Source organism: Drosophila erecta, unplaced genomic scaffold, assembly GCF_003286155.1.
Source record: "Drosophila erecta strain 14021-0224.00,06,07 unplaced genomic scaffold, DereRS2 tig00000126-arrow-pilon, whole genome shotgun sequence".
Lineage (NCBI taxonomy): Eukaryota > Metazoa > Arthropoda > Insecta > Diptera > Drosophilidae > Drosophila > Drosophila erecta.
The window spans coordinates 6,797,948-6,815,464 of record NW_020825209.1 but is presented as its reverse complement, the minus strand read 5'-3'; the positions used below and the strand labels follow the sequence as shown (position 1 = coordinate 6,815,464).

The following is a 17,517-nucleotide window of genomic DNA, read 5'->3' as shown; positions in this document are numbered from 1 at the left end:
GGCAAGTCAGTGATTTAATGGCCGGGGAATGCATCACACTGGAGAACCCGTCCACATACCCGGGCTTCCACTATAATTCCAATGGGTTCGCGAGCGGCAAGTACTACCGCTCCGGCCAGCGGATCTCCACCAATCGCCTGGTCCTGCTCCTCCTGCTGTTGAGCAGCACGCTGATCGTGCTCTATGCCTATTGGGATGTGATGGTGCTCACCGCCGGCACACTGCCCCTGGCCAGAGGCACTAGCTCCGTTGATAGCATGGAGTCCGGACTGGGCAACGAAAGCCTGGCCGAGAAGCTGTATCGGGAGGTGAGGGTCCTGTGCTGGGTGCTCACCACACCCAAATACCACAAGACCCGTGCCATTCACATCATGCGAACCTGGGGCAAACGCTGCAATAAGATCTACTTCATGACCTCGGAGCCGGACGACGAGCTGCCCACCGTGGTGCTGACCAAGCCGGACCGATACGAGGTGCTGTGGGGCAAGACCAAGGAGGCCTTCGTCCACATCCACGAGCAGATGCGCAACGAGGCGGATTGGTTCATCAAGGCGGACGACGACACGTATGTTAAATATTTCGATTCAAGTCTAGAACAAGAGTGGCATTTTCAGGGGATTGATAAGTGTATGGGCACCATACACTTATTCGTCACCATACATGTACATACATATATATTGTGTGGACAGTTTTATCATTTTTGTGTGGCTCTTGTAACTACTGCTGGTGGGTCGTTTAATTGTGGCCTCAAGTTTAATTATGAACCGAACTAGAATAGATAGCATTGGCGTTATCGTTGAACTTATCAATAGCTACCTCTTTTTGGAAAACCTGCGCTACATGCTCTACCCGTATTCTCCGGAGATACCTATTTATTTTGGGTTCAATTACAAGATGGTTGGCACACACCAGAAGAACGAGGTGAGGTTAACTGCCGCTGTTGGGCCACTGAAATGGGATTACATTACATATTCACTGAATCCGATTCAATAGTCGTACATGTCCGGCGGCAGTGGCTACGTGCTGAGCCGCGAGGCTCTCAGGATCTTCGCCGAGGGCCTAAACGACACCTCCAAGTGCCGCCAGGAGGACGATCACGCCGAGGACGTCGAGATGGGCAAGTGCCTGTTCAACCTGGGCGTGAAGGCGGGTGATTCCCGGGACGAGCAGCTGCGCAACCGCTTCTATCCCGTAGCTCCCTTTGGGGCCCTCCTCTCGGGCAACGTGGGCTTGGACTTCTGGTTGTACACGTACGCCTACTACAACGTGAGATCGGTGAGTTTGGAAGCAATCTTATCTAGTCAAATGTAAAATCATTCTTCGTTACCTGAAAAGTTGTATGTAGAGGTGCATTCGCCACTAGTTTCCAACCGCGTGAGGCAGTGTTTTTTGTTTTCGTGTTGCATTCCTATTCCTGGTCCGCACTTGATATTACATTTAAAACTATCTTCGTATTTTTGCAGTGCATGGACTGCCTGTCGGAGTACCCGGTGGCCTTCCACTACGTGAACAGCAAGCAGCTGTACGTGTACGAGTACTTCAACTACCAGTTCCAGCTCTCCGGAAGAGCGCCGGTGGTGGAGCGGCTGCCCAAGAAGATCCGGGAGGAGGAGCTGGTCATCCCCGAGAGCGACAATCCGATGTCCTAGGCAGGGGCCAGTCCTTCCGTCACTCCAGGATCAGCAATCTCTAGTTTTCCATCTATTTTCAGCCTTTTTTTTCCTGCGTGCTTATCGTATATTTAATATATTATGGGTATAAGGCGGACGTGCCAAGGCTGCCAGATGCTGTCCTGCTGCGACTCCTCCTCCTTGCCCGACCCGATCCACGTCCAAGTTTATCTATTCATGCATTTATTATTGAGCAGCTTGTGGCAGACGGACCACACGATGGCAGCCAAAGGACAATGGTGGCCAGCAGGGTGTACCTTCACTCTTTGTTCTCCAACGAGGACTTCAACAATGCTGGTCCAGAAAATCTTATTGGTCGCCACTATATTGGTATCAAATTAAAACTTAAGTGTAATGAAAATAACTGCAATCTCTAATAAGTATGTTGAATGGTGAAAATTAGAGTTGCCAGCTTAAAGCGTTGCATTAATGCATTAAATTATTTGCTTTAGGCACTGAAAATAAACTTAAACAGCTTTGTTTACAAAACTATAACTGTACAGCTTTAAACGATTACCAACACTACAGAAAACATCTAGAATAAATAACAATGCTTAACGCAACTTTTTCCCCACCCTGGTAACACCTTTTCAAGGCATTGTGCAACACTTGTCTTAAAAAGCTGAACGCAATTTTTTAAAATGTAAATATTATTTGTAAGGACTTGGGCAGGACCAAAGTGACTCCTTTTAACTATTGATAACAATACATATTGGGAATATGTTAGTTGAATGCACCTCGAATCCAAATACAATTATGTAACTTATTCATATTGGTAAGAGAAATTAATAATATATGTATTATTAATAACAGAATGTGTATTTAATTTATGAAATAATATTTCAGTAACATTTTGCAATGGCGTTGGTCTTATTCGAATTTTGTACACAATACGGCCACATGATTTTGTATCTAAGTATGCCCTGATTTTTATCTCCACTTAATCAGCTGTTCGTAGGAGAATTTTCACTATTGCATCGCGTCTTGACCAAACAAAATCGTACTATTTCTACTTGTTTCATACGAGCTCCTACCAAAATTGTATTTAACCAACGGATGATTAGCGATGAAGTCATCCTGTCAGCTTTAAACACTATGGACAAATCGAAAGTAAATGCTGGCGAGAACCGGAATTCGAGCAAGGACATGGAATTGGAGAAGAAATTGCGCGGAAATTCTTGGAAGGAGGGCTTGCCCAATAAGAGGACGAACAAGTCGGCGGAACTCTCAAAAAGGTATGCCCGTAGGAATGTGGGAACTCAGACGCCGGAGGGTGATTGGGACATTGCCGAAGTGGAAGAGCAGCAGGAGGATCGGTCTGTTTCGGGGGACCACTGCCCACTCTCCATTTCCCCCATTTCCCCCATTTCGCTAACAGGAAAGCATCGGCTGGCCGTCTTGTCACATCTGAGCCTCATCAACGCACAGTTGAAAAACTTGCTCCGTAAGGTGAGCCATTCCATTGCGCAGTCGCAGGGCCATCGCCGGTCCAAGCCGCCCGTGGTCGTGTCCACTTTGATCCGCTCCAGGCGGCCACCCAAGCTGAAGCTCCAAGATGTGAGGAAAGTGATCGCGGGCACGGCGCGCCATCGCTTGCGCCAGATCGTCGAATTTACTATCTATGACATCTGAGAAAACTACTATGTTGATTTTGTGGCCATATTTTTGTGCTGATATTGCGACCCAAATCATGGGAGTTGCATACAATATTTCCGATTGAGATTCAGTAACTTCTGACCGTGTTTCCTTAAATGTGATAATATTCTGGTATAGCTGGTGCTTTTCCCTATATTAAGTGCTGGTTGGCGGTTGAGTAGCCACTTCACCATTAGCTTCACCATTATTCATTGACTTATCCCAAAGTCCACTTCATCGCATAAGGGCACTTAACTCTCATTTTTGCAGGCTGCTAATTAAGGTCATCGCTCCATGCGACTCACACCCAACATTTTTGTGTGGAGCACAGGCATTTCAATAAATCGTTTCCTGGGGCTAATTAGTATGTTTGACCACCTACCGGCCGACATTTGTGCTCCTTAGAAGTGTCGGAGGAGTCGCGACAAATGCGAGTGGCATACGAATGCCAGTGGAATCAGAATGGAAATGCGAATTTTCCCAAAATGCCGGCAAAAATTGGACTAAAACACTTGCCGCAATGCGTGGTGTGCATTTTCTAGCGATGGGCGGTGCTCCACATTGCCTCACCCGGCGACCCACACAATTTCCGCTCGTAAAAGTGGTCCTCCGACTGGTCTGGCCATTTCGGGCAGTGGCTGTTGGCTCCTGGCCACTGTAATTAATACCAAAATAATTGTATTTGGATAACACAAACGTAATCAAGATTAATTGAGTAACAGCAGGTAGTTTGCATAATTAGAGCGCAGACAGTGGACTCCCCGTCGCCGATTCAGTTGCTCCTCCATCTCCTGCTCCTCCTGCTGCTCCCCCTCGTCGTCCTGCTCCCCCCAAAAGCATAATTTGCAATTTCAACGGTCTGCCAACGCCTCCTATTCCTACCCTCGCCGAGGTATCCTGTCCTGTCCACCTGCCACGCCCCCTGGCTGCCCAGCGGCTGGCTGCCTGTCTCGCTGGTGGCTCATTGGTTGGCAGGACAGGCAGCTGGATGCCTGGATCCCACAGTGGCTGGCGGCGGGTTCCGGAGCACAGCGGTTTTACTTTGAAGTCGGACGCACTTTGGCGACCAACTAGGTTTATAGTTTAAGCGGAGGATCGCACCAGAAATATCTAAGAACTACAAGTTGGTGGACATTTGGTTGCTTACCGATTGACTGAAAAAATAATAACCTTAGGTATTTGCAACTATTTTAGGCTTAAAGACTTCGTACTGAAAAGGAGTCCATTTCGTTTTCGGTTTTTTTGTTTTATTTGGCTTTTCTATAAATCGACCCACCGTTGTGCAATACACATGTGTGTTTCTTGTGTGTGTGTGTGTGTGTGCGTGTGCGTGTGTGTGTCTGTGTGGCACAGGGGGCACACAAATCATTTTCAGTTTGTACAATTTCTATGTCAACTTGTGTTGGCTTTTCTTTTCGTTTTTCGGCACTCCCACTCCGCTCACAAGTTCAGCTTGTTGTGCCACTTTTGTTTAGCCGCCTCACACACACACACGCACGCACACCCACTCGCTGCGACACGCACACACATGCATGCATGCTATCGTTGTTGCTCGACTGCACTTCCGGCCTTTTCGGCTACACCGCCATTGACTGTTCAACCATGCTGCATGCACACACACATTCAGGCCCACACACACATGCACACACACACATGCACACACACACACACACAGGCGCAGTATCGAGTTCGCCGGCATATCCGGGCTTTATGCCAGGCAATGGACTTTTACTCGGACAGTGGAATCAGACCGAAGTAAGCCAATGCACGGAAACATGAGAACTCCGCAGCTGAGGAAATGAGCACAAGCGTTCATTATCAATCATTCGAGTATCAATATGAACTGAGAGGGTATTTGATGTTAGGAAGTGCTGCCCATCTGAGGCCTCCTGAAATTAGGCAATAGGCAATCCCCACTGTGCCTGCCATGCACTGTTGCCTCTGCTTTTCGCCCACTTCTGTTTTTTTTTGCTTTGTGCTGAGGGCAGGAGGTCCTGTCAGCTTTTTCAGCTTCAAGCCAATGAAAAGTTCTCAGTTGCAACTGCAAATTATGTTGCCTGGTGCTGTTGATTGTTGCCACTGTTGCTGCAGTTGCTGCAGTTGCTGCTGTTGCTGCTGTTGCTGCTGACAGTGCCTGATAATGGCGTACAATGTTTATTTACTTGCTTTAACATTTTTGCTGCTGTTCATTTTACTTTATTTTGCCCGGCCACTCGCCTCCTTGCCCCTCGCCGCCCCCTGCTGCACATGCAACATGCTGACAATGAGACACATGAGCATTTGGCGCCTGATTGCATGCCCCACTCTTGCCCAGTGCGAGTTGCACTCTGCACTGAGAGAAATCCAGGGGAGGTTGCATTGTCCTTAGATTGCATCAAAGTATTATTCGGATAAGTATCATGATACAAATCAAAAAGTGATGGGGATGGTTTGCGTTGGTAATTAACTGTTATTCTTTCATCTTTGTGATCATTTTTATGGAAGTTATGATGAAAACTACCATTGGAAATACCGAATATTTGGCAAAAGTCGTTTTTCCGATTTTCCGACAAAAAATAATCAGTATTTTGGCCACAACTTTAAAAATAATTGTCTGAATATGGAATGTCATACATCGTTGAGTTCGTATTCAAATTCCCAATCGAACTGTGTTGAAAAATAAGAATTCCATTTTTTTTGATATTTTTTGCAAATTTTGATGATGTTAGACCTTAAAAAAATGACAAAAAAAACAAAAAAATTTAATTTTTCCAAATCCATCAAAAAGTGATAGGGATGGTTTGCGTTGGTAATTAGCTGCTCAAAACTGTTATTCTTTCATCTTTGTAATCATTTTTATGGAAGTTATGATGAAAACTCCCATTCGAAATATCGAATATTTGGCAAAAGTGGTTTTTCCGATTTTCCTACATAAAATAATCAGTTTTTTGGCCACAACTATAAAAATAATTGTCTGAATATGAAATGTTATACATCGTTGAACTCGTATTTAAATTCCCAAACGAACTGTGCTAAAAAATGGGAATTCTATTTTTTTTTATATTTTTTGCAAATTTTGATGATGTTAGACCTTAAAAAAATGACAAAAAAAACAAAAAAATTTAATTTTTCCAAATCCATCAAAAAGTGATAGGGATGGTTTGCGTTGGTAATTAGCTGCTCAAAACTGTTATTCTTTCATCTTTGTGATCATTTTTATGGAAGTTATGATTAAAACTCACATTGGAAATACCGAATATTTGGCAAAAGTCGTTTTTCCGATTGTCCAACATAAAATAATCAGTATTTTGGCCACAACTTTAAAAATAATTGTCTAAATATGGAATGCTACACCTCGTTGAGTTCGTATGTCAATTCCCAATCGAACTGTGATCAATAGGAATTCTATTTTTGTGCTAATTTTGATGATACAAAGAGAACCTGGTAATTTTTAGGAAACTTCTTCTTTCTGCCAGTGTACTTTTCAGCGTGCGGAAGTGGGAAAACTGCAATGGGTGTCCCTCGATGTGTGTGTAAGTGCTGCCATCTCCGTCGTGTGCAATGTTTGTTTGCTTTTTCGACTTTGACTTAACTTATTTGTTGCTCTTCCTGTTGCTGTTACTGTTATTATTGTTGCAGTTGTTGTTGTAGTAGCACACACCCACACATGTGCTCACCTACACACACACACACACACACACACTGACAGGATGCTGCCTCTGCCGCAGTCGACGCTGTAAAGTGTCGTGTTGGATTTGCGTAATTTATGCTCTATTTGCCTTTCGGCTTCATTTCACTTTTTGCCACTGCTCCTGCCACTTCTGCCCAAGTATTCACAGCAGTTGCAGAGTCCCCTTCCCCCTTTCAGCCCTCTTTCAGCCCCCTTTCAGCTCACCCAACCCATTGGGCGGGTGTCCTTCGCAGGACACACTAAGCTGCGTGGGCTTTTGGCTTTCGACTAAGCCAACTGTCGACGACAAAACGTGACCCTACGGTTGAGGATCGGGAGTTTCGGTGTAGGGTTTCACTTGGTGCAAAATGCAACTCAAAATGATATGCAACTCTGCTGAAATGAAATTTTGTGTGGCCTATTATTTAAATTTGATATAAACTAGATTTCATTTAAGTTTAAAGATCCCTAAGCCTTTAAAGTGCTACATTTCTTCAGAATTTTCGAAACTTTATTTCATTTTAATTGATTCCTAGCTTTGCTCAACGTACATTCTAAAATGTATCTTAAAGATACATTTTCAGCTCCTACTGGAGTAAAGCGGAGTAAATATATATATTTTCGCAATAAAATACATTTTTCACATCTAAGTTGACACCTGAGTTACTCATCTGGGCTCTGAAGTCCTGGCAACCTTATCTGGCTTGATCCTGTGCCAGTGCCACCCATCCGAGTGTAGCGCAGCCAGCAGGCGCTCCTCGGAATCCTGCCATCCTGCCATCCTGGCATCCTAGCCACCTACCTTTCGGTCCTGGCTTCATTATTTTTATAGCATTGCTCAATATGAGAACTCAATAAATTCTAACTCGCACAGTGCGGCGCATTTTCAACAGGCGATTAGTTTGCGAAGGTGCCAGGACTCTCTTCCGAGTCCCGAGTCCTGGGATTCGAGTCCTTGCTTGCGCAACAGTTGAGTGGGTGGAGTTGGTGGTGTGGTCTGGAGTGGCCCCTAATAGGTTTTACATAGCACACACGTTGCGAATAAATCTAAATGCAACAGAGCCAGGAAACTTGGTGAAAAATCCTTTGGCAAATAAAATTTACATGGGCCAAAAGGCCAGGCGGACTTTTTTCGATTTCTCTTCTTGTGCCTCGGCCCATGTGAATTTATTTGAAAATTTATTGAGTTTTCGTGTTAACCATGCATAATTAAGTTTTTCCAAGTGAAAAACTGGCTGGGCGTTGACTTGGCCCCTCTGTTTTTCCCCGATTTCGCCCCCGATTTCGCCCCCGATACCAGCCCGATTTCCCAGCTTTTCCGGTCGACTTTGAGCCCGTTGTGGGCAGGGCCTTGAAGATAGGCTTTTGGCTTTATTTACGAGCCAAGTGCATGACTTTATCCAGAACCTTCAGGCGCTGTGAAATTGTTGTTTATGCGTTTGCGGGCGGAAGATGGTGATGGGGTGGTGGAAATCAAGTTATCCCCGGCTGTCTTGGCCTGAAATTATTATTCCTGATTGCATTTATTTGCTTTATTTCGTTGCCGGCAAGTTCATCTATAATGCATGCATGTCCTTCCACCCATCCTACTCCGATTTTGCCAGCCAGCCATCCTGCTGCGTTCATCCTTCGTCTCTGGTGGCCTTTTTGTTGCTTAAGTGAAATGCATAAAAATCAAATAATTTTCCTGTTTTTCATTCGTACTCCCGCTACCACTCCGGCTGCTCACTTCTACTTTATTTCTTTTACATTTTTCTTAAATATAAATACACACTTTGTGCTCTCTTGAAGACGAGGAGAACGCGGTGCGGGGTGCGGGGTGCATGGTGGGGGGAGGGGCTTTTCCGAAGACAGCATTCGAAATGTTCAAAGTAATTTCCCGACTATAGTTGATAGTCCCGCTGCTCCGGCTCCCGTTTCTGCCGCAGCTTCAGCTTCAGCTGCTGTTCCTGTTGCTGCTCTTTTGTGCGGCAGCCTTAAACTATGCAACACATTTCCTTCAAGTAGCTTACCAGAGATGCACTGAAACAAACTCTGGCCACTGAGTGAATACCATTCCAAGCGAAAAAGCAGCTCGAGCTAGACAGAAACTGCATGGAAGTAGACAATCCACTCAATATTGAAATATACTAGACATACTTGGACGCCCTTGAAATAAGCCTCGAATAGCAACTATTTCTCACCGTGCAGACGCTGCTGTCCTGTCCCAGAATTGCAGCCCAGGTAAAAGGTAAAGGGGATGCCATAAGGAGGAGGAGGAGGAGGAGGAGGAGGAGAAGGCCCCCAGCCCCATTGGCATGCAAGCCGATTTTAGCAGCAAAAGAGCAGCACACACACTCTGCGACCTAATAGAGTTGAAATTGAAGCTTAAGTTTCCTTTTTTTTTTTTTGGAGCGAGGCAGATGGCAAAAGGGTTCCCGAGCAGTCCGACAAAGGACTCTTCAAGCTCAAAGGCATTCGACTGGCTGAAGTCCTTCTCAAGAGGGCGACATGGAGTTGGCAGTGCTGGAGGAAATATGCTTTGTGTGCTGCGCCAAATGAATGAAATAAACATTAGAGCCGCAAAATTAATGGCAGTATTTATGTGCAGCTTGCAAAACAAATCCAAGCCGTATGATAAATAAAATGGAGACCGAAATATCCAAAATGGCTCGCTCCCTACTAGAAAGCAAATTGTTTGCCTTTGGTTTCCATTCCGTACGACTGGTCTCAATTCTTTCAAGGCCTTCAGTCCGATTTCATTTAAATTTACTTCAGTTCGACGGCGAGGGGCGGGCGGGAATGGTGCTCAATCTTGTGCAATTTGTCAATTTTACAAACTATGACTGATAATTGAGTACCCTGCAGAAGTATATGTATTGTATTTCAAACTGCAGCAGTCCAAAAAGGACTCCCTGGCTCCGTCTTTTGTGTTCTGTTCGATTTTGCGATTGGCATTCGCCATTCATTTGGCTTGTTCTGTTTATTCTATTTGGCAAGCTGACAATTGTCCGTTTCGAATGGCATTTTCCATTAAGTGGCCCTTTTGTGGGCTCATTTAGTAATTACCCCAGCCTCGCTCGCTTTTATTTACCGCGAAAAAGTTAAACCCGAATGGTCAAACTCTTTACCAACTAGTTCTTCTCTATTTATTTAACTCCAATCTTCGGCTTCAAGTTGGCATAATTCTGCGTCATTTGGGGCTTGGGCTTGTCACACAGCCAAATCGAAATGTTATTTATATGCCGTACGTGAGCCGCCTGCTAGCACTTCCGCTGGCTGTCACGGGGCATGGGGTCGACCTCTTAATACCCTGCAAGAAATGGCCAGCTATGATCTGTGTCGCACAAAAATCGCAAGCATTTGGCTGCCCGAAGCAGCACAAATTTGTAAAATCATTTAAGAACGTGTCTAAAAGTATGCTGCAATAATATGTTTTTGGTCGGAAGCACTCAAATGTGTTGCAACGTTGAGTTACACAACTTTGCTGCATACTTTTAGACACCTGGGAAGCTCGCAGTGATTTCCTCGGAACAAAGTTCTTGCATTGAGTGGCGGAAGACCGCCTTGAGGATCCTTCATTTTAGAGACCTTTAAGTGCGCTTTTGGGTATTGTGTAGTCGCTACGCCCCAACTGCCATTTCCCGGGTTGCTCTGCATTTGAGTCTCTGGTTTTGGCTTCTGTGTTTCTCTTGATGACGACAAATGCGAGCGGAATGACGACAACGTGCACGGCTTATCGCTGCCATGGAGAAGGGGTGGGGGGTGTGTGGGGATCCACCCGCTGCCCCCAACGCAGTGGTAAGTCTTTTGTTTGTGATAAGATTTTTACGTGTCTACAAATTGGCCAGCGGCTGCCATGACATCTCGCTCAATTATTGCTTTTCGCCGCTTTAAGTCGGCCGGTTGCAAGGAAAACGGCGACGGGGTGTCCTTGGGTTGTCCACGGGACACCTGCAGCAGGCAAAAAGCCCGTCTTTAATTTCCCTTTGTTGCCCCTTGCAGCATTTAATTAAACACATCGGCAGAATGGGCGCAAGGCAGACTCCAGTGGGGCCATCATCATGCACTTGACTGCCCTTCAATGTCACTCCGATTTCTGGAGCGGGCTGGGAGCTCCTGCAGCCTGGATGCTGCTGATAAGTTCGGAGTGGAGCCAACTGGTGGAACCTGCATGGCTTCGCACTCAAGCCTTGCTAAATTATTCACACTCTAGCAAAAACAATAATCATACTCGTACACATTTTGAAGTTGCTAAGTAAACAAGTGTTTACCCAAGGAGTTCTAAAAAGGGGAATTCTTGTATTTTGAGTTATTAATAATTATTTGGATTTTTCTTCAAATTGATTATTGTAGCCTGTTTGGGGCGTAGCGGCAAAGTGCTGCAGTTGAAAGCAAAGTGTAATACTTCGAATCAATACTTTTCTGTCAGTGTTCCATTTAGCGCCATGAAAACCCCTCGCAGGTCTGGACAATCTCTTTTGAAATGTAGCCAATATGCCTGACTGCGATTATGGAGTCAACTGGCTTAGAAAGGATGCCTGCAGTTCCTCCATCCAGTGCTATCCACTTATGGACCTGCACGGGACTACAGGTGCAACGCCACACTCAGCAAAAAAGGCTTGTATTTAGATAGTTCATGAAACTGAACTTTCTAGCTGTTGCATTCTGTAGTAATTATGTTAACTTTTAGTTCGCTTTGTAGAGCAGCGTGGATGAAATGACTTTGGTTTTCCATTCTGCTAGCAGCTTGTTTTTCCATGTGTGTCAGTGGCTTTTCAAGCCATGCATTGTTTCCCGCGGAGGCCATAAAAAGAGTCTAGTAATTGATGCACAGCCAGGCGGTTTTGGGTTTTTCTTTGTAGCAGTTGACAGCCACCGCAGTGGCTGCACCACTTTTCACCGATGCACCACGAAAGTTTTGCCGCCGCTTTTCACTTTTCTTCTGTGGTTATTTTGCCGTTCTTTGAGCTGCGCTGCCGCAGTGTTTGAGCTTTGAGTGCATAATAAATATGCAAACTTTGTGATGGCTCTAACATTTTTTAGTGGCTGGCTCCTCGGCTAATCAATGCGGCCAAAATCCAAGCAAACGTGGCTGCCACTTGGCCTTTGCCCCCAGCCGTTCACAATGGCAACCACGGGGGGGGTGATGAAAGGACACAACGCCGAGCGCCACCCACTTGTGATGTTGCCATTTCTATTTCTATTTTCCAGCTTGCACTTCATCGTCAACGGGCCATCAATGGCAACGTGTCGCATTACTCAACATGGCTACGTGACTTAAATGCCATGGCGCCGCTGTCATTTTGCGGTGTCCCGCCCCTCTAGCCGTGCCACGCCCCCGCCACGCAGCTGCCCCTTTGTCAGTCGCCGGGCCAAGATACGAAACCCTCGCCACATTACGTAATGAATGAAAGAGCCACTTGACAGCTTATGCAAACAACGAAAAGGAATATTATACTTAGAATTATCTACAGCGGGGGTCGCATTTATAGTGGCTACAGCGCTAAAGTAATTATATTTTAATTTGAAATTTATGATAATCTCTAAAAACACTTTAAAATGCACTAATACTGATGGATGTTGGATAATATGATACGATATACGAATAAAGATCTTGTAGTCCCAACAAATTACTACTACTCCTGATGCGCATTCTATTTAAATAGAAAACTGTCACATTTTTAGTGCTTTTTCAATGGCCACAGCTGTGTTTGTGCGCATTTAGATCTGACGAGGAAATTATAAAAGAGATGGGCACGTGACGAGGGCAAAGGTGATTCAAACAAAGAAGCATTGAAATAAAAACTAATTGTAATCAAATTCCAATTAGGACGTGACTTATGGCGATGGTAGCGTGAAAAGCCAGTATAAAATAAAGCTTAAAACTAGATGGGCATTGAATACATCTTAATCAAGTGCTGTTTAGTTAAAGTAATAATTATAGACAAGTAACAAATAATTTTGTTACAAGTAAACGTTGGTCTTTTGGCGGCTTAAAAGAAATTATGCCCAGGTATCATTTAAAGTACTACAGCTCTTTTGCATCGAGTTCGGTAATAATATTGCCATCTCTGGCCGATTTCCCCACTCAACTTTCACACAATTTTCATTGCACACTTTTCGGCTTGACACACGCAGCTGTTGCTCAAGTTTGTGGAAAGCGGTGGAAAGCGGTGGAAAGCGGTGGAAAGTGGGAAAAGCAGCATGACTATGAGACAGTTTGCTTGGCTTGCTCTATAACTAATCTCGTTTATCACGATGGTCGTGTCACGCTCGCGTCGTTTGACCCACACGCCCACAACCTCTTTAGTTGGCTCCCACGTACAAGGATGCCTTCCTCTGTCCCGTTTCCCATTTCCCATTTCCCACTGCCCACTTGCCGGCTCCCAACTTTCGATTCCCGACTTTCCCAGATCCTAACCAAGTCTGGAGCGGCGACTGCAGTTGGGTTGACCATGTGTGACTTGGCCACGTTCATTGTCATTGTCAACATCTTGCCGCCAACGGCGACACGTAGCCACCATCCACCATCCACCAGCCACTCGCACTTGGGCCTCCCAGCCGAGGGCTCCCACCCACCACACTTGGCGCCACCCACTCTAACCGCAATTTGCATTGGCTGCTGTCAAACGCAGCCAGGCGACTGCCAATTTATGAATGGGCCAACAAGGCAACCCTTGACCCCTGAATCCGTTGGCTGTGCATGCCGTGCAGTATTTTATCCATTTTTTAAGCACAATAAAAATTGAATTAAATATAAATCAAAACTCTCGCCTCTCGGCCACTGCAAACAATAACCAAGGCAGCAGAGCCCCAAAAACTGACAGCAGGAAAACAATGAGTGAAAAGGTCTGAAATGGGTTTCCACGATGGGATGTAAAAACGAGAAAGCTGCCAAATATCTATAAAACTTTAAGTTTTAGCTTGATTTTAAACGTATTTTTAGTAAATTCTTTTTAGGGCCAGCCCTTGATTATAACAAATATACTCAGTTTTTCTAAATGTTCTTTTAGTAGCGTAGTACTTGCCTGCTACCATAACATTTTAATTAAAAATATAATTTATTGATTCAATATTAATTTAATGTGTAACTTAGAGAGCTCTTCGCCTAACTTATCCCCATGGCAATCCTTGATATAGTTCGTACAGATCTATATTCGTTTTGTGTGATTCTTGTAGTTTATGGATAGTTTTCTAAAATCGAGCCAGCTGCGCATATTTTAAAGTGCTGAAAACATTTTCGGATATTATAAAATTGTGTGCGAGGTGATGGGAACCGGGATTTTCCGGGTGCGCCATTAACTGGGGCCGTGAAAAGTTTTCAACTTTTCGCAACCGCAAAAATTGCCACATGGATTCGCACACGGTTGTCTCCGCTCGAGTGTCAGTGTGTGTGGGTGTGTGTGGGTGTGTGTGTGTGTGTGAGTGTCTCGGATGACCATGCCACGCCCTACGGCTGGGCTGTACGCCTTCCGCTTCGGCGCGACTCTTCAAATTGGCCACAGAAACCAAAAAGTGTCAGAAACGATTGCAGGCAACAACAAGAACAGCGCCAGCAGAATGCAACAAAATTGTTGCCACTCGTTGAACAAACGCCACGCCCCGCTGACTCCGCCCCGCCCCCCGCCCTCACTTACCCCCTGAGTCGGTTTCCCCTGGCTGTTTATGCTTTCTTTTTGGCGGCAGGCGACAAAAAATTACGAAAGCAATTGCATTTGCCTCCCTTTCCCATCCCACCAACTGCCACGCCCCCACGGTGGATTGACCCGCTCCGAAATAAATATCGCTGAAATACATACATACGTATTATACACGCGCGCTTAAAGGGCAGAAATGGGGTTAAAAAGTGATTTAATTTAATAACATTTGCGGACTTGGTCGTGACCTCTTGTTTCTTATGCAGTAGGAGTGATACGTAAATCAAAACCGAAACCCTAACAAAAAAAGGCAATAAACGCACTTCGAAATATACTAATAATATTTACATATGGAACTAGATTACTAGTATTACCAAAACTTAAGCAAAAATCGTACTGAATTAAGCAAATAGCTTACCGGCTATTGTCGTCTTCCTAAATATTCATATTGATATTCATATTCATCCAAGTTTCAATTGTGAATTATTGTATTTCCACTTAGCAATTCACCTGCTGAATAGTTTGGAGTGGAAATTCCCAAGCACGAAGCACCCATGGCGTATACGTTATATGTTTATATGCAACATCCTTTTCAGTTTTCCAGCTTTTTCGCCGGCTTTGTGTTTTTGCTTTCGGTGGGGAGGTCAGAAATAATCGAATAATCGATATATCCGCCTCCAGTACACTTTACTTCCCGGTCGAGTGCAGTTGTGTGCGTAACGTGAGTGGGCGGGTGTGCGAGTGTGTTAGTAAACTGCTGTGTGTGTGTGTGTGGGTGTGTGTGTGTGTGTGTCGGTGGACGCACTTGCACCGGCTGCACTGCAAATGCGTTTCAATAAGCAGCAGCCACCGCCATCGACCGGCTGTCCTGGCTGTGGATGCGGCACTGAGAGAAAAGTCTCACCTAACTTAAAAAAATATATTTTTTAGCTCACTTTCATTAATCATTATCTCATTTTTTTACATTTTTTTCTCATTCCCAAATGCTGTAACAATGCATAAGAACTGATCTTATTTTCAAAACAAATATGACTAATAAAGTATTATTATAGTATTATTCCTTCAATTTATTTAACTTTGAATTAGTCGTAGATGTTGTTCGCGTACACTTCACATAACCTCGCAATTTTGCCACAGTGTAGCACTGCAACTGAAAAGGGTTTTCCACGGGCAGAGAAAATGGGCCGGGAGTCTGCAGCCAAAGCTTTGTATAAAAGTCATATCCATTGCGTGTTTTTGTCGCGTTTTTTCAAGCGTGCTGTAATTTTTTTATGTCCCCTCGTCGAGCTCAGTGAGTCGCCAGGCCCCCCTCCCCAAATTGCCCCCCGCCGCCACTGGCTGTGTGTTGTGTGCGGCTAGACGCATAAATATTCTGATTTGGCAAAAATTATATGCCTGTACGTGCAGCGGGAAAGCGATTCAGACAGTGCCCGGCCAGGCCCAATAATGTTGCGAATTGGTGGAGCTTGGGGCTTGGTGCTTGGTGCTTGGAGTACCAGGACTCCCAGGACTACTCCAAGCTGTAGCTCTCGCCCGCTGCTTTATGACAGCGCATATTTTACAAATGGGCCAAAAGCCTGTTGCATAAATTTAGCGCAACAGAACAGAAAGTCGCCGCGGCCAGTCCTTGAAAAAGTGCTCGCCTTTAAGCCGTCCTGCGGAGTATTCATTTGCATGTTTCGCTGCCAGGACGCCCTTTTCCACACCTCCCCCCCCCCACGGACACACACACATACACACAGAAAAGGGCAAGTTTAAAGGGGCGCCGGAAAAGCGCAGAGTTTCCCGCGGTTCGCTGGGTGTCCGCGTTGCCGTCTTATCGCTGCCCTCATTGCCGCTGTCCTCCTGGCGTCTTTTCTATTTTGGAAGGGTTAAGGGGCAGCGGCGTGGGGGGGGTGGGGCCTTTATCTTTGGCCAGCCTGCCCCACAATGGGATGATATATGAGATGGAGAGTCCTGCTGGCAATTTAAATGCCCCGACTTAATATCGATTATTTCGGGTGTATCAATATATATGACAACTTCCTGGCTTTGTTTGTGCTGGAAAAAATATAAAAAATGTTTTCGCTTGAAATAATAAGCCATGTATACAAGGAACAGCAGTGTGCGCAACACTGCGTATGCGCAATATTATAGCAAGTTTTATTACTTGACATGTGGTATTTATGACTACTACCATTGAAATTAAGCGTCGCCGAAAATGAATGAACGCTTTGAAATGATGCATATAGTGGGTATATATAGACCAGTTTCTTTGCTCACTTTAATCGACTTTCAGCTTGGCCGACCCAAAATGTAAATGGACCTAAGCCTTAATATTTGATTGTTTCCAGATTTCGGATTCAAAGTTGCGGCCCCTCGAGAAGGCGTCTCCTGCATTATTAATAATTTTTTAGATCTTCAAAGTTGCGCCAAAGATTTTCTATACCCCCCGACCTCGAAAATCCGTCCTTTTCCCCTCTCGTTTCGCTGTGATTTATTTGGCTCGATGATTTATGCCGGTCGAGCGAGTGGCTGTCCCTTTTCCTCCACTCCCATTGTTTCAGATCAGAGCGGCCCAAAAGCTGCCCACGGCTCACTGCGGGAAAGCATACTTTGTTGGCCAGAATCATTTAAGGTCGCAAAATGAACACGGTGCAGATCCAGTGGATCAAGTATCACTGGAGCTTGCCAGCAATTTCGACAGATGGCGCCACTGCAAAGGTGTCGGAATTTTTTATTATTTGTCTGCCCTATTTGTAGTTTATTTAAAGCCACTAGGCTGAAATGTTTATATTGCTGCGAGGCGCAACAGATGCCGCTGAATGTGAAAAGAACAAGGGATAATTCTGCCGGGTTTACTTGGGTTTGTTTATGCAGTTTTGATCATCTTTATGATCATCTTGATTATCTTTATTTATAGCTACATAACTAGAAAATAGAGCCTGATTACATTAACCTATTT

General features: G+C 45.0%; 2 protein-coding genes across 2 annotated transcripts; both read left to right on the top strand.

The window, feature by feature from the left end:
• On the top strand, positions 1 to 2,120 carry LOC6550405 (glycoprotein-N-acetylgalactosamine 3-beta-galactosyltransferase 1). Its single transcript, XM_001977700.3, has 4 exons — positions 1 to 565; positions 813 to 921; positions 994 to 1,275; positions 1,464 to 2,120. The coding sequence occupies exons 1-4, from the start codon at positions 18 to 20 to the stop codon at positions 1,647 to 1,649; spliced, it is 1,125 nt and encodes a 374-aa protein (XP_001977736.1). The 5' UTR covers positions 1 to 17; the 3' UTR covers positions 1,650 to 2,120.
• A 470-nt stretch (positions 2,121 to 2,590) lies between these two features.
• On the top strand, positions 2,591 to 3,385 carry LOC6550473. Its single transcript, XM_001977699.2, has one exon. It carries the CDS (start codon positions 2,727 to 2,729, stop codon positions 3,300 to 3,302), a length of 576 nt encoding a protein of 191 aa, XP_001977735.2. The 5' UTR covers positions 2,591 to 2,726; the 3' UTR covers positions 3,303 to 3,385.
• Positions 3,386 to 17,517: the final 14,132 nt, after the last annotated feature.

Coding starts and splice junctions, on each gene's coding strand:
- LOC6550405 (XM_001977700.3), top strand. CDS start 18: ATGGCCGGGGAATGCATCACACTGGAGAACCCGTCCACATACCCGGGC. Junction 566..812: donor ATCAAGGCGGACGACGACAC/GTATGTTAAATA, acceptor ACTTATCAATAG/CTACCTCTTTTTGGAAAACC. Junction 1,276..1,463: donor CCTACTACAACGTGAGATCG/GTGAGTTTGGAA, acceptor GTATTTTTGCAG/TGCATGGACTGCCTGTCGGA.
- LOC6550473 (XM_001977699.2), top strand. CDS start 2,727: ATGATTAGCGATGAAGTCATCCTGTCAGCTTTAAACACTATGGACAAA.